General features: G+C 42.7%; 2 protein-coding genes across 2 annotated transcripts in view; one reads left to right on the forward strand and one right to left on the reverse strand.

Annotated features, from left to right (window-relative positions):
- LOC139281546 (voltage-dependent calcium channel subunit alpha-2/delta-4-like) overlaps nucleotides 1–17,471 on the forward strand; it is a 745,953-nt gene that overhangs the window by 561,407 nt on the left and 167,075 nt on the right. The window contains exon 33 of the mRNA XM_070901711.1: nucleotides 6,558–6,619. Coding sequence (XP_070757812.1) covers nucleotides 6,558–6,619 — 62 coding nt within the window. The remainder of the gene's footprint in view (nucleotides 1–6,557; nucleotides 6,620–17,471) is intronic.
- The window catches only part of LOC139280802 (leucine-rich repeat and transmembrane domain-containing protein 2-like), a 136,772-nt gene that overhangs the window by 116,874 nt on the left and 2,427 nt on the right, over nucleotides 1–17,471 (reverse strand). The window lies entirely within an intron of this gene.

The raw sequence follows: 17,471 nt of genomic DNA on the forward strand, positions 1-17,471 counted from the left end.
GTTCAGAAACCACAAGGGATTCCATTCCCTCAACGTCTAGCTGGTGTGCAACCACTAGCACAAAATCATGGCAGTTGATGCCTGGTATCCTGGCAGCAGTCACGATGCTTTCATCCTGCACCAGACCGGTGTGCCTGTCATGTTTGCTGGCCCAAACCAAGATTGCGGCTGCCTCCTTGGAGACAAGGGCTACCCACTGTGCACTTGGCTGTTGACTCCCCTTCGCAACCCCAGGACTGCTGTGCAGCAAGCCTACAACTCTTAGAGGAGACAAACAAACATTAGGTCAAGTGACCCCGATCTGGGGACACAAAACATTTTGCAAGGCCCTTTTTTTTGCTTTTTTAAAAATATTTTTGTAGATTTTTTTTGGTTTTTTTTGGGGCTCTAAAAACATAATTTACAAGTGCCCCCTATAAAAGGGGAGGGAAATACTAAAAAATCCGGCAATAAACAAATTAAACTTTAAAACATGTAAAATCAAATTAAAATTTAGTTGCCGGGGGTGATAATGCACTCCAGTCCCTCCGGCGCCCACCTCTCACGGAAGGCCGCGAGCGTACCGGTGGACACCGCGTGCTCCATCTCCAAGGACACCCTGGCGCGGATGTACACACGGAAGAGAGGCAGGCAGTCAGGCTGAACGACCCCCTCGACCGCCCGCTGCCTGGACCGGCTGATGGCACCCTTGGCCGTGCCCAGGAGCAGTCCTACGAGGAGGCCCTCGGACCTACCCGCTCCCCTCCGCACAGGGTGCCCAAAGATCAGGAGTGTGGGACTGAAGTGCAACCAGAAATTGAGAAGCAACCCTTTAAATAATGGAACAGGGGCTGCAACCTCGCACACTCCATTAAAAACGTGGAACACGGACTCTTCCAGACCGCAGAAATTGCAGGCGGCCTGGGAGCCCGTGAACCGACTTAAAAATTTATTGCGCGGGACTGCTCCGTGCACCACCCTCCAGGCCAAGTCCCCGATAAATAGTGGGAGGACTCCCACGTAGAGTGCCCTCCATCGGGGACCCCCGCCTCCTCCGGACGGCAAGATGGTACGCCATGGCGTGTCCGGACGGCAGACGAGGATGGCAAGGTTGAGAGTGTGCAGGAGCAGCCCGTACAGGAAACCCCTCCGCGCAGAACTGAAAGGCACGGAGGGGATTTCCCCGAGGCGGCTCAAGTTGTGAGGCGCCAGCTCCCGAGGGAGGTTCCGGGGTTTGGGCAGCAAGCCTACAATGACTCTCATTCAGCCACCAGGTGCTTAATTGAGCAGTGCATCAGGATCCTCAAGTAGAGGTTCCGTTGCTTGGACCACTCTGGTGAAGTGTTGCAGTACTCGCCTCAGTGGGTCTCCCTATTCCTGGTTGTCTGCTGCATGCTTCACAACCTGGCAATCATGAGGGCACAACCATTGGAGGACAAGCCAGCAGTACCACCTGAGGAGGAGGACGCGCCGGAGCACGACGAGGACCAGGATGTGGTTCGCCGGCCACGCAGGAGGCAGTGTCACCATCCAAACCCTGCAAATGATGTGCAGAGCCATATCATTGCTCGTTTCCAATGAGTTCATACCCACTTCACCTCTATCTTTGCATCTCTATGGCCAACCCAATGAGCCCTTTCACACATCATTGGCCACAGTGAAATGAGGGACCTGCACAGATATTGAAACACAAAATAAAGATTTATTATACAAGAAAGAAAGGTGGAAAAAATATACACAATCATTTATCATCCTTGTGCATCTCCTTATAATCCCTCTTACGCAAGCATATTCTTGAACTACACAGCAGTGTCTCCCCTTTTGGCTGCATCATGAATGGCGGAGTGACAGATCTGGACTCAGGACTGCTGTGATCCTGGTCATGAGCCTGCACCACTCCCCCGGGGCAGCACATCACCATCGCCACCAATCTGTTGTAGCACTGTTCGGTGGGGTGGTGCAACACCGGATCGTCCCTCGTGGACCGTGGTGGACCTAGCTGTAATGGCAACAGTCAGATCTCACGTGGCATCCAGCTTAGACTACATGAGAGCAGACACAATCTCGATGCCACCAGAGACAACAGTAGTAAGATGCTCCGTGGCCTGTTGCCCAGAGTGCATAAGAGCATTCTGAACTTCCAGGGCCACGGCCATCCTCTCCAAAGCAGCACTCAGATGTTTGTTCACTTGCACCTGTGTTGTTATGGCAGCTGCCACATCTCCAACGAGACGCAGCATCACAGCTGGATCCGCACGGTCAATCTGGGCGTCCACCATCGTCTGCACACTGGCAATGATGGGCTCTATGGTGTGCACAGATCTGTCCACAATGCAGGAGGCAGACTCCTCCTGACCACTTGCGACAGGCTCTCCAGCACCCTTGCCATTACCCTCAACATCTGGGAATGCATGACCGCCACCTTTTTTTTCACAAGCCCCAACATCGATGGGCTTGTCTGAGTCATCTTCAGCAGAACCAGTGTGCGAACTCGCCCCTCGGAGAGATGGCACCCAAGGTTGCCTTTGCACTTCACCATGCTGCAGCCCACTAGGCCCCAGTGCATCACACAGTGCAGACCACTCTGCTAAATCTAACATTCCCGACCGCGTACACCCAGTATCTGAGCTGGGGCGGCAAGTGTAAGAAGCAGTGATGCGGTGCTGCCAGCACTGTCCCCCTCTTCGTCCACCTCATCGAACATAGCGCCAATAGATGGAGTGGCCTCTAGGATGTCGTTGTGGCTTTCGCTCCCAATGGCCTCTAGGGCATCATCCTGGCTATGGCTGCCAGTGCCCTCAATACTGTCAGCCTGGCTTTGCCTCCCACTTTCATCAGCAGTGTCTTCCTAGCTTTGGCTACCAGTGCCAATGCTGTTGTCCTGGATTTGGCTCACACTCAGGGTCTCATCTGCAATCATAAATGGTACAAGGGCTCCTGTGAGGGTGCAGTAGAACATTGGACTATGCAGCCTGCAACTTGTACACAATCATAAGCAAATGCACGGTAGGCACTGGCACTTTCAGGGAGAGACGGCATTAAAGGAAGGCCTTCATTGCCCCCAGCAGGATCCACACAACCGACAGCCACAGGGAAGGCAACATATGGGCCCACTAGCCTCCGAACCCTTTCTTCGAGGTAAGTGAGCTGCTGCATCTCTGGCTCGACACCATCATTTCTCTGTTGCTCTATACGATTGTGAGAAACCTTCCCCTGCAAAGCAAATAAGGCTTGCTGAGTAGCAGTGGCATGAGGCCTTAGCAATGAGTGCACAAGTGTGGGTCCATTACATGCACATGTAACTCTGACATGAAAGGGAGCCACCATTGAGAGAACACACATATATAAATATATACACAGGCCTCACCAATCAAATGTTGCTTCAGTGACTATATTGTGAAGATTGGAAATAAGCAAAGCTGAAGAAGCAGCTCTCAGATGGAAGGTGAGGAGTTGGTGGAACATATACTCACTTTCATCAGTCAAATTATGTCGTTGAGTCTGTTGCAGCATTGGGTCACGGTGCGGTCATGAATGGAGGTCCCCGAGACCTCCACAATGATCTCTCTCCAGGCAATAAGGAACACAGTGCGAATCGGTCTGCTTGTGATGGGGTAGAGAACGCACCTACTTCCCTCCAAAGCTTCGATTAGGGTCTCAAGTTCTGGATCCGAAAATCTGCTGGCCCACCTTGCTCCTGCTACATTCGCCATGGCCTCGATTCAAACTGCTTCCCTGCTCAGGGCCTAGCTGCAAAACCCTGCCCTTTAAGAAGGCCAAGGAGCAGCTGACTCATTAGCAGCAAATCGGCACCAGCTGAATTTCGTGGCCCAATCAGCCACTCTGCAACCCACACTGCTGCAAAGAGCCCATTCCTGCCACCACTCATTTTCTTTCAGCAAAATTGCTGAATTTTGCTCCAATGGCCACCGCATCCATTGCGGCAGTAATGAACGGCAAAAAGCCATAGGTGCGCCCCATTTCAGGCGAAGGTGAATTTTTACCCCGAAGACTCTAGCCGATGTACAGTTCCACAGGCACCTTGTGACTTCGAGTATCTCACCCAAGTGTTGTTATTAATGAGTGAGTGTTAATGGTTAGGGTCAGCAGGCTGTTCACACAGAAGGTCTTTCGCAGCCAAGCTACACTCTGCACTCATCTGACATGCACACATACATATGTGCTCTTACAGAGAGCCGGCACGGACTCGACGGGCCGAATGGCCTTCTGTGCTGTAACCATTCTATACCACCAGCAGGGGTCATTGAACTGCTGAGCTCCTACCATTGCCCTGGCTGACATAAGCTCAAATCAATGACTGGGAATGAAACCTGGGACCTTCCTGGTCTATATAGCTAAGCTACTCACTGGAAAAAATCTCACTGAGCTATTGGGGAGCTTATTCATTTTTTTTAACTGTTTCTTGTCTATTATGTCAGGCACCAGAGTACAATGCCCTAGAATGAACTATCCAGCAGGGCTGTTTTAGTAATGAGTTAAGTGTTTGATGTTGATAAGGGAGGGAGAGGCGTTTCACTTAAAGGGCTAATATAGGTGATGGAATATAATGCAATTATTTAGATGTAACATTACAGCCCGTGGTCTTATATTTTGCTGCTTGCCATCAAAAAAATGACTAGTAAATAATCCAATGTGATTATGATGTAATTAACAGGCAACATTACTGCTTTAGTTTATGAGGATCCCCAGCTGTGTAAGGATGTGGGTGTCCTGATTTAGATTATTTTGCTTCTGGGACTCAGTTCTATTTTCTTTTATATTTTGATCGGTCTTTGTGCTCAAAATGAAGGTTGCAAGTGTCGGAGAATGAAACTTTTTCCACTTTTAGCAACAGTTAGGTTAATGGACTGTCAGCGCTCTCTTGGATCCTACTTTCCTTTGTATTGTTCCCAAGTCCAAATTGATAGCCTTGTTTGTACCATGCCTTTGGCCAATTCCACAATTTGATACATGGTTATTATATCACGTAGGTGAAAAAAGAAATTGACTCATTATGCACAAGATTATCTTGACTGGAACTACATTCTGTAAGTTCAATGTAAGCCCGTCCCTAATCCTTGTTTTATACAGGCAAATTCAAATCACAGTGCACTTCCAGTGAGAAACATCAGAGGTTACATAAGCATGTCATTTCAATACATTGGCTTATTAAAATGAAGCACTTGCCTATCTTTGGTAAGTCCTTCTAATGTCTGACTAGAATTTCTGGTGCGATACTGAATTGGCAAAGATTCCATAAGGTGGACCAGAAAACTTTCCTTAGAATGTACTTCGTAAAGGCTTTGATTTATTCTGTGTGTTGGTTTGAGTTTGACAGAGTTATCAGATACACTCCATTCTTCAGTGGAAATGGTAGAGTGATGATATCTGTGGTTACTGCTGGTGCTTGTTGGTCATGATCCTTTATAAGGAGAGCATAGCGAGGTGACAATCAATAATGCAATGATGCCTGAGTGAGGTTGAACCAGTTCATGCCCAATAGAAACGGTGTTGAGAATGCCCCAACTCATCTCATATAGACTCTTTACAGTCAGCAAACAGAAGTGATATTAGCCTAAAAATTGCTGTGGCAGGCCAATTTAAATTTAATTTTTTTTTAATAATTAATTTTAATTAAAAAAACTCAAAACAACAATTAAAATCATAAGGAATGAGACTCCAAACTTGTAATTGTTAATTTTCAGTGCCAGAGAGGTTGACTGGCAGTAATTAACAGTTATCACACCGTTAAAAGGGTATTTAAACTGAAATGTTCAAGTCTTAACTTTCTGTGGCGAATTTAGTTCATATCTATTATTAAAGTACAGGAACTTCACACCATTCAGTGCATTTGAATGGTCAATTAGACACAATATGCCCGTGTTTGAAGTTACTGTGCGATTTGTGCATTTATAATGGTGAGCACTGTTTGCCTCAACATTATTTTAACAGCAAATTCTGGGCCATTAGTGCCAACTTGTGCTGAATTTTGGGCAGGTTGATACTGTTAGCTCACATCCATCAGGGTATCACTGGATGAGACTTCCCTAAATTGATTTCATATAGAACCTTAAAGTCAGCAGGCAGAGGAAACTTTCATACTAACAGTCTAGATGGCTATTGAACCCAAATTTGAGGAAATAATTGTGCTGTTTGAACCGACTGCAACCACACAATCCCTGTCTGTAATGTTTTCATTTCATCCTTCTGCCAATCTTTGTACTTCTAGAACCAGGAGAAAATATAGGTTCACTCATAACCAGCTATGTCATTCCCCAGCTCAGAAGGTGGCAAGCAGCCTTTCCCTGAGGTTGGCTACAGTTTTCTTTCCATCAGGAGGAAAACATCTTGCAAACACTTGTTTGAACAAATTACAAAGCGAATATGTGCTCTATCACAGCAGAGCATACAGCATCAGTGCACTCACTCATTACACCGTCATGATTTATCCCACCATCCCTTCCCTAGGATGTGGATTATTTATTTTACCCTGTGAGTTGTTATAACTTGAAATCATTCCAGAAAAGGAAGCAATTAGTTTCTTTGAACTAAGGTTAATTATTTAATTTATTTTTCAGCTATTGGTGTACAGATTAATCTTGCGTTACTGCGCCAGAAATTCTGGACGGCTACACGACAGGTAAAAAATGAACTTTTAGCAGATAAGTGTCACCTCGGGTTATTTCATATGAGTTGCATTTTATTTAGTTTCCTCTCTGACCTGGTTGCTGCCCTAAATTCATTTCCAACTAAATGCATTTAATTTTCAGAGAGAGGACATTTTTTATTTAATTTGTGACTGAGACATCACCTTGGTAACCTACTGTTTCACTAAGTTCCACTAAGTGGTAATTTTGGTTCAGGTATGAGAATATAAGACATCTGTCCTAGAATTCCAATTAATTCTTATTAGCAATCATGAGTAAATTTATGGAAAGAACATGTTTGACGAGGCGAGTAGATTTTTCTCATTATGTGTTGTTTCATATATCCACAGAAGGGTCATGAAATAGCAAAGCTTCTTGTAACTGCAGATTATCCATATTTTTAAACAACACATAAAGCTACCTTTGCAGTACCAGCATATGTCAGGCGTTTGTTCTTTACCTAGTATTCATCACAGTCAGACCATCAGAACCAGTTAAACAAAGCAGAAAGACAAAAACATTTTTTTATATATATTTATATATTTCTACAGTGTCTACGTTTTTAAACAGTCCTGAATACATTTGGAAGACAAATACCTCTTGAGGTGAAGCTGTGGAACAGGGAGTGGGTTGTTCAATGCATTACATAATGATCATGCATATGTAATCTTTGTAATTATAGTATTTTAGAACATTTTCAAATTTCAATCATGCAGTTTTACACCAGGCTTGAAATTATGTCATGATATATTAGCATATAAATACTTTACACATTAGTATGAAATTCCTTGCTCACAATGCGTAACATTGGTATTATAAAAAGCCATATATCCAAGTTTGCCAATGACACAAAGATTGGTGGTATAGTAAGTAGTGCAGACAGGAACATACAATTATAAAGAGACATTGATAGATTAAATGAGTGGGAAAAACTATGGCAGATAGATTTCAACCCAGGTATGTGTGAGGTCATTCATTTTGGGCCAAAAAAGGATAGATCAGAGTACTTTTTAAATGGTGAAAAGCTAGAAACAGTGTAAGTCCAAAGAGATTTAGGGATCCATGTACACCGATTACTAAAATGTAGTGGTCAAGTACAAAAAATTATCCAAAAGACGAATGGAATATTAGCTTTTATATCTAAAGAGCAAGAATATAAAAGGGAGGAAGTTTTGCTACAGCTATACAAAGCTCTGGTTAGACCATATCTGAAGCACTGTGTCCAGTTCTGGGTATCAGAATATTACCAGGGCTCCAAGGGTTAAACTATGAGGAGAGATTACATGAACTAGGCTAGCATTCCTGGAATATAGAAGGTTAAGGGGTGGTTTGATTTAGGCTGTTAGGATTTTGAAAGGAGTTGATAAGAGTAGATAGAGAGAAACTTTTTCCACTGGTGGGGATTCTAGGACAAGGGGACATAACCTTAGAATCAGAGTCAGGTCATTCAGGAGAGAAGTTAGGAAATACTTCTTCATACAAAGGATGGTAGAGGTGTGGAACTTTCTCCCACATAAGGCAGTAAATGCTAGCTCAATTAATAATTTTAAATTGGAGATTGATAGATTTTTGCAAGCTAAGGTTATTAAGGGATATGGAGCCAAGGCGTGTGGATGGAGTTGGGGTACAGATCAGCCACGGTATGAATGGCATAACAGGCTGAAGGGGCTGAATGGCCTACTCCTGATCCCATGTTCCTATGAAATTCCGTGCTCACCATGCTTAACACATTGGCATGAAATTCTTTGCTCTGCTACGTTAAGATGATTAACTGTTTATCTTAAACAGGTTAAATAAGGAAGGAATTTCATATGCATGTGTTTAATGTTCAGGTAGGTAAAGGCGCTAGCTTAGTTCCTACAATGTGTACAGGACTGCTTTCTAACCCAATATTTAAGAAGCCCAACAAGGGAGGATAGGCAATTGGATGGGGAATGGGAAATGAACCAGGTCAGATAAAAGAAGTAAAAATATAGACAATTGTGACCACCATATAATATGTTTAAGATAATAATTGAGAAGAATATAAGTATGACAAAGACCAGGGTAATAGATTGGAGAAAAGCCAATTTTGCGGGGCTGAGAATAGAACTTAGAAAATAAAATGGACAACAATATTGGCAAACAATAAAGCAAAATAGCAGTGGGAAATATTTAAAACAGTGTTCAACAAAGTTCGTGAAAAATATATTCCACTAGAAAAAAGAACAAGCTAAAGACTAATGAGATACCATGGATGAATAAAGACAAAATGGAAAAATTGAGAGTAAGGGAAGAGACATACACTAAGTACATGGACAGCAGGGGAAAGCATGACAAGAGAAAATATGAAAAGATTAGGAGAGAAGTTAAAAAAAACAATTAGAAAGACAAAAAGGAAGTATGAAATTAAATGATCAAGGAATGTAAAATAAAATAGTAAAATATTTTACAAGCAAATAAATAAAAAAAGGAATGTCAGAATGGGAATAGGGCCTCTAAGGGATGGACAAGATAGAGAGATGACTTAATTACTTTGCTTCATTATTTACCAGGGAGACAGAACAGATGGACATGACATCAGATGATGAGATTAGAAATGAGGTAACTACATTTAAAATAAAAGGAGGAGAAATAGTAAACAAACTAATCAAATTCAGAATGGAAAGAAAAATAATGGAATCCCTACTAAAGAAGAAAATAGAAGAACATCGAGAAACCAAAAATATAATAATGAATAGTCAGCTTGGATTTCAAAAGGGAAAGTCTTGTTTGACCAATCTTATTGAATTTCTTGAAGAGGTAACAGAGAGAATAGACAAGGGTAATGCAGTAGATGTAACTTAACTAGATTTTCAAAACGCCTTCGATAAGGTACCACTAATGTATCACAGATAAATGTGAGCTATAACATTTTGGTAAGAAAAATAAGGAGATCACATATTACTTGGAAAATACGAATCTAAGTGAGGCAGAAAATCAAAGGGATCTCGGAGTACAAATACACAAATCACTAAAAGTAGTGATACAGGTTAACAAGGTCATAAAAAAAGCAAACCAAGCACTAGAGTTTGTTTCTAGAGGGACTGAATTGAAAAGTAGAGAAGTTATGCTAAACTTGTATCGAAACTTGGTTAGATCACATTTGGAGTACTGCGTAAAATTCTGGTCGACATATTATAAAAAAGATAGAGACGCACTGGAGAGGGTGCAAAAAAGATTTACAAGGGTATACCTTTCACGAAAGGATGAACAGGCTGTGTCTCTTTGCACTTGAAAAGAGAAGGCTGAGGGTGACCTAATCAAGATCTTTAAAATTATGAAAGATTTTGATAGACTAGATACAGAGAGAGTGTTACCACTTAAGAACACAAGAAATAGGAGCAGGAGTAGGCCATATGGCTCCTTGAGCCTGCTCTGCCATTTAATACGATGATGGCTGATCCGATCATGGACTCAGGTCCACTTCCCTGCCCGCTCCCCATAACCCCTTATTCACTTATCGGTTAAAAAATTGTCGATCTCTGTCTTAAATTTATTCAATGACCCAGCTTCCACAGCTCTCTGAGGCAGTGAATTCCACAGATTTACAACCCTCTGAGAAAAGAAATTCCTCCTCATCTCAGTTTTAAATGGGTGGCCCCCTATTCTAAGATTATGCCATTAGTTCTAGTCTCCCCTATCAGTAGAAACATCCTCTTTGCATCCACCTTGTCAAGCCCCCTCATAATCTTATACGTTTCGATAAGATCACCTCTCATTCTTCTGAATTCCAATGAGTACAGGCCCATCCTACTCAACCTTTTGTCATAAGTCAACCCCCTCATCTCCGGAATCAACCTAGTGAACCTTCTCTGAATTGCCTCCAAAGCAAATATATTCTTTCTGAAATATGGAAACCAAAACTGCACGCAGTATTCCAGGTGTGGCCTCTCCAATACCCTGTATAACTGTAGCAAGACTTCCCTGCTTTTATACTCCATCCCCTTTGCAATAAAGGCCAAGATTCCATTGGCCTTCCCGATCATTTGATGTACCTGCATACTAACCTTGAGTGTTTCATGCACAAGTACCCCCAGGTCCCGCTGTACTGCAGCCCTTTGCAAGTTTTCTCCATTTAAATAATAACTTGCTCTTTGATTTTCTTCTGCCAAAGTGCTAACCTCACACTTTCCAACATTATACTCCATCTGCCAAATTTTTGCCCACTCACTTAGCCTGTCTATGTCCTTTTGCAGATTTGTTGTGTCCTCCTCACACATTGCTTTTCTTCCCATCTTTGTATCATCAGCAAACTTGGCTACATTACATTCGGTCCTTACTTCCAAGTCATTAATATATATTGTAAATAGTTGGGGTCCCAGCACTGATCCCTGCAGCACCCCACTAGTTACTGATTGCCAACCCGAAAATGAACCATTTATCCTGACTCTCTGTTTTCTGTTAGTTAGCCAATCCTCTATCCATGCTAATATATTACCCCCAACCCCGTGAACTTTTATCTTGTGCAGTAACCTTTCATGTGGCACCTTGTCAAATGCTTCTGGAAGTCCAAATACACGACATCTACTGGTTCCCCTTTATCCACCCTGTTCGTTACATCCTCAAAGAATTCCAGAAAATTTGTCAAACAGGACTTCCCCTTCATAAATCCATGCTGACTCTGCCTATCCGAATTATGCTTTTCCAAATGTCCTGCTACTCCTTCTTTACTAATGGACCCCAACATTTTCCCAACCACAGATGTTAGGCTAATTGGTCTATAGGTTCCTGCTTTTTGTCTGCCTCCTTTTTTAAATATTTTTACATTTGCAGTTTTCCAATCTGCTGGGACCTCCCCAGAATCCAGGGAATTTTGGTAAATTACAACCAATGCATCCACTATCCATGCCGTTACTTCTCTTAAGACCCTAGGATGCAAGCCATCAGGTCCAGAGGATTTATCCGCTTTTAGTCCCATTGCTGGTTAAAGAGGACATTAACACAATAGTAAGGAAGGACATTAGCTTGGATGATGTGGAATCTGTATGGGTAGAGCTGCGGAATACCAAAAGGCAGAAAACAATAGTACGAGTTGTGTAAAGACCACCAAACAGTAGTAGTGAGGTTGGGGACGGCATCAAACAAGAAATTACGGATGCGTGCAATAAAGGTACAGCAATTATCGTGGGCGAATTTAATCTACATATAGATTGGGCTAACCAAACTGTAGCAATACGGTGGAGGAGAATTTCCTGGAGTGTATTAGGGAAGGTTTTCTTGACCAATATGTCGAGGAACCAACTAAAGGGCTGGCCATCCTAGACTGGGTGATGTGTAATGAGAAAGGACTAATTCGCAATCTTGTTGTGCGAGGCCCCTTGGGGAAGAGTGACCATAATATGGTAGAATTCTTTATTAAGATGGAGAGTGACGCAGTTAATTCAGAGACTAGGGTCCTGAACTTAAGGAAAGGTAACTTCGATGGTATGAGATGTGAATTGGCTAGAATAGACTGGCGAATGATACTTAAAGAGTTGATGGTGGATAGGCAATGGCAGACATTTAAATTTCAACAATTGTACATCCCTGTCTGGAGTAAAAATAAAACGGGGAAGGTGGCTCAACCGTGGCTAACAAGGGAAATTAAGGATAGTGTTAAACCCAAGGAAGAGGCATATAAATTGGTCAGAAAAATCAGCAAACCTGAGGACTGGGAGAAATTTAGAATCTAGCAGAGGAGGATAAAGTGTTTACTTAAGAGGGGGAAAATAGAGTATGAGAAGAAGCTTGCTGGGAACATAAAAACTGACTGCAAAAGCTTCCATAGATATGTGAAGAGAAAGAGATTAGTGAAGACAAACGTAGGTCCCTTACAGTCAGAATCAGGTGAATTTATAATGGGGAACAGAGAAATGGCAGACCAATTGAACAAATACTTTGGTTCTGTTTTCACAAAGGAAGACACGAATAACCGTCTGGAAATACTAGGGGACAGAGGATCTAGCGAGAAGGAGGAACTGAAGGAAATCCTTATTAGTCAGGAAATTGTATTAGGGAAATTGATGGGATTGAAGGCCGATAAATCCCCAGGGCCTAATAGTCTGCATCCCAGAGTACGTAAGGAAGTGGCCCTAGAAATAGTGGATGCATTGGTGGTCATTTTCCAACAGTCTATCGACTCTGGATCAGTTCCTATGGACTGGAGGGTAGCTAATGTAACACCACTTTTTAAAAAAGGAGAGAGCAAGAAAACAGGGAATTATAAACCGGTTAGCCTGACATTGGTAGTGGGGAAAATGTTGGAATCAATTATTAAAAATGAAATAGCAGCGCATTTGGAAAGCAGTGACAGGATTGGTCCAAGTCAGCATGGATTTATGAAAGGGAAATCATGCTTGACAAATCTTCTCGAATTTTTTGAGGATGTAACTAGTAGAGTGGACAAGGGAGAACCAGTGGATGTGGTATATTTGGACTTTGAAAAAGCTTTTGACAAGGTCCCACACAAGAGATTTTGTGCAAAATTAAAGCACATAGTATTGGGGGTAATGTATCGACATGGATAGAGAACTGGTTGGCAGACAAGAAGCAGTGAGTCGGGATAAATGGGTCCTTTTCAGAATGGCAGGCAGTGACTAGTGGGGTGCCGCAGGGTTCAGTGCTGATACCCCAGCTATTTGCAATGTACATCAATGATTTAGATGAAGGAATTGAGTGTAATATCTCCAAGTTTGCAGATGACACTAAGCTGGGTGGCAGTGTGAGCTGTGAGGAGGGTGCTAAGAGGCTGCAGGGTGACATGGACAGTTAGGTGAGTGGGCAAATGCATGGCAGATGCAGTATAATGTGGATAAATGTGAGGTTATCCACTTTGGTGGCAAAAACATGAAGGCAGAATATTATCTGAATGGCGGCAGATTAGGAAAAGGGGAGGTGCAATGAGACCTGGGTGTCATGGTACATCAGTCATTGAAAGTTGGCATGCAGGTACAGCAGGCGGTGAAGAAAGAAAATGGCATGTTGGCCTTCATAGCTAGGGGATTTGAGTAAAGAAGCAGGGAGGTCTTACTTCAGTTGTACAGGGTCTTGGTGAGGCCTCACCTAGAATATTGTGTTCAGTTTTGGACTCCTAATCTGAGGAAGGACGTTCTTGCTATTGAGGGAGTGCAGCGAAGGTTCACCAGACTGATTCCTGGGATGGCAGGACTGACATATGAGGAGAGACTGGATCAACTGGGCCTGTATTCTCTGGAGTTTAGAAGAATGAGAGGCAATCTCATAGAAACATGTACAATTCTGACGGGACTAGACAGGTTAGCTGCAGGAAGAATGTTCCCGATGTTGGGGAAGTCCAGAACCAGGGGTCACAATCTAAGGATAAAGGGTAAGCCATTTAGGACTGAGATGAGGAGAAACTTCTTCACTCAGAGAGTTGTGAACCTGTGGAACTCTCAACCGCAGAGAGTTGTTGATGCCAGTTCGTTAGATATATTCAAGAGGGAGTTAGATATGGCCCTTATGGTTAAACGGATCAAGGGGTATGGAGAGAAAGCAGGAAAGGGATACTGAGGGAATGATCAGCCATGGTCTTATTGAATGGCAGTGCAGGCTCGAAGGGCCGAATGGCCTACTGCTGCACCTATTTTCTATGTTTCTGTGTTTCTATGTTTCTGTCCTCCCATTGTTTTGGCCACTTTGTATGCCCTTGTTTTTAATTGGATACTGTCCTTTATTTCTTTAGTTGTGGGGAAGAGCAAAACTGGAGGCCATCAATATAAGATAGTCACCAAGAAATCAAATAAGGAATTCAGTAGGAACGTCTTTACCCAGATGGTGGTGAGAATGTGGAACTCACAACTTCAAAGAGTGGTTGAAGCAAATATTAGAGATGCATTTAAGGGAAGGTTAGATAAGCATATGAGGGACAAGGAAATAGAGGTTTATGCTGATAGAGTTAGATGAGGAGAGACGGGAGGAGGCTCAAGTGGAACATAAACTCCGGCATCGGCTGGTTGGGCCGAATGACCTGTTTCTGTGATGTATATCCTATGCAATTCATTCACTCGTAAGTCAAGGCATACTTTCGCGGTTTGAATCCCTAACACTGTTTATAAACCACTTAAATAGCTCCTATTAAATTTCTGTTTTGTAAAACTATTCTTCTATTAAATATAAGACTTCCTTTAACAGAAAAAAGCTATTATGTTAAAGAAAAGAAAGATAATAGAGTCCCCATTAAGGCATGTGATACATTAGCTTCTGATACCAAATTGTTTCCATGGGAACGGATGCTGATAATTTGATACCGCTTTGTTCATGAGTTAATAAGGCTGATCCTGTCATCTGTAGTAATGACTACACCACTGCAGAGTGGGAGTTTCTCTCCTCAAGCCAAAAACAAACATCATGACTGAAATATGCATGCTTTGGCCAAATTTATTCCTGCAGATAACTCCGTTTTTTAATTGCAGAACCCACCTACAAAGAGACCAGCAAGGTCCAATTTTGTACTCTCTTCTCCAGACCTTATAAAATTAAGGAAAAATGGGTGTTGCAAAAATAACACCCTTCTTCTTAGAAGTTGCTGTCTCAGTGACTCATGCTGGGGTATAGTTCAGCCACCCTGGTACCTCATCCAAGTGGCCATTGTTCATTTTAGTGACGTAGACACGCACACACAAACACACCGGCCCAGAAATTTGGGCAGGCCCAGTCTTGGGTGTGCGGGATAGTGTGGCCCAAGATTGGGCCTCAGGTTTCATTATAATGAAGCCAGCAAGGCACAACAGCCTGGGCTGCTGATAGCATCGCAGTGGCCATCAGTTAAGTGGGTCCATGGATAATTATAAGTGTGCATGGAAAGATGCTTGTGGGTATTTTATGTTGGTATATATCAATGTTTGTTGAGGAATGTTATATGTTGGCCTATGTTGTAGCTAATGGATATTAATGCATGTTGTAGGATAAAGCGTAATAAGGTATGCTGGGGTATCTTGGTTTGTATATGATGTCATCATCATAGGCAGTCCCTTGGAATCGAGGAAAACTTGCTTCCACTCCTGAAGTGAGTTCTTTGGTGGCTGAACAGTCCAATACAAGAGCCACAGACTCTGTCACAGGTGGGACAGATAGTCGTTGAGGGGAGGGGTGGGTGGGACTGGTTTGCCGCACGCTTGATTTCTGCATGCCCTCGGCATTGAGACTCGAGGTGCTCAGTGCCCTCTCGGATGCACTTCCTCCACTTAGGGCGGCCAGGGACTCCCAGGTGTCAGTGGGGATGTCGCACTTTATCAGGGAGACTTTGAGGGTGTCCTTGTAGCGTTTCCACTGCCCACCTTTGGCTCGTTTGCCGTGAAGGAGCTCAGAGTAGAGCACTTGCTTTGGGAGTCTCGTGTCTGGCATGCAGACTATGTGGCCTGCCCAGCGGAGCTGATCAAGTGTGGTCTGTGCTTCAGGGATGTTAGCCTGAATGAGGACGCCTGTCCTCCCAGGATGTTTATTGGTATACAATGAGGCATATCTGTGTATGTTCAGGTATGTTGGTGTAATAGAGTGTGTTGATTTATACTGAAGTATATTGGTGTATTTTCCTCGATGTCTACAAACTGACTTTAGCTTGTTTTCTTCTTCTTGCATGCTGCTGTTTGCCTTGCATTTTCTCCTTTGTTGATTTATACTGAAGTATATTGGTGTATTTTCCTCGATGTCTACAAACTGACTTTAGCTTGTTTTCTTCTTCTTGCATGCTGCTGTTTGCCTTGCATTTTCTCCTTTGCAGCCCAATGATACTGACGTAAGTAGACAGTTTTGGTGGAACAAATACACAGCAGGAGAAACAAAGCTACAGCCAGAGACAGCTATTGCTGCACATCTATCCTGTATTGCTGATTAATATCAAGGACATTAGGGAAGAGAAAGTTGCATCTGAGAGAACTTGAAAAGAACCAAGGAGAGGGTGCAGGGCTATTACTACATTATTGCCATTTAAAAAAAATGTGTAATTTCAAATTTGTCTCAACTTGCCAGAATTACATCTCTTACTGCCCAATCACCAAACAGCTTTACAACCCAGACTGTTTCACCATCCTAGCTGAAGCAGAGGATTTGAGATGGGGAAGAAATTAACTAATTTTAAACTAAAATAAAAATTCTGAGGTCAACAAATACTTTTTTTATTTGCTTTAATTCTACTTTATTTAATTTTGTTAACTGGAGTTTTTTTGAAAAAACAGAACAATACTTGGACTGTATCTCAGCATTCCCTTTACCAGTAATATTTTTCCACAACTTCATAAATTGTGATTTTTTTTAAACTAACATAAATGGAGTGTATACTAAATGTGTGATGAGAGATTGCTAATTCTAAAATGACAGTGCAGGAAATGTTATGGAGAAAGTGGAATAATAACATAAATGAATCAACTGCTATAGTTAAAAAGAATGTTTTAATTAAAGGGGTATAATTTGGCATAAGACCCTTTTCGGGTGCACAATCACGTGGGCGCAACTAAGCCACCAAATTGGTCCCCCTGATTAATTTAAATAGAGTAAGTTAGCTTCCAGCATTACTCGTGCTGTTCATTGGTAGCTCGCTTAATAGGACACGTCAATGTCTTGCATGGCTAACATGTTAAAGGTAGACAGCCTACCTTCACCACACGGACTGCAGCAGTTCAGGGCGGCGGCTCAACACCACCTTCTCAAGGGTAATTAAGGATGGGCAATAAATGCTGGCCATGCCAGCGACGCCCACATCCCATGAACGAATAAAAAAAAAGCATCTCTTAAAGGGTAGGTGCACTTTTGCTACAGGTAAGTTGCTGAAGATTTGTGATAAAGGCAGGCAGAGAAGACTCTTGTTTATCTGTTTGGAGAGGGGAAAAA

This window comes from Pristiophorus japonicus, chromosome 15, assembly GCF_044704955.1.
Source record: "Pristiophorus japonicus isolate sPriJap1 chromosome 15, sPriJap1.hap1, whole genome shotgun sequence".
Classification (NCBI taxonomy): domain Eukaryota; kingdom Metazoa; phylum Chordata; class Chondrichthyes; family Pristiophoridae; genus Pristiophorus; species Pristiophorus japonicus.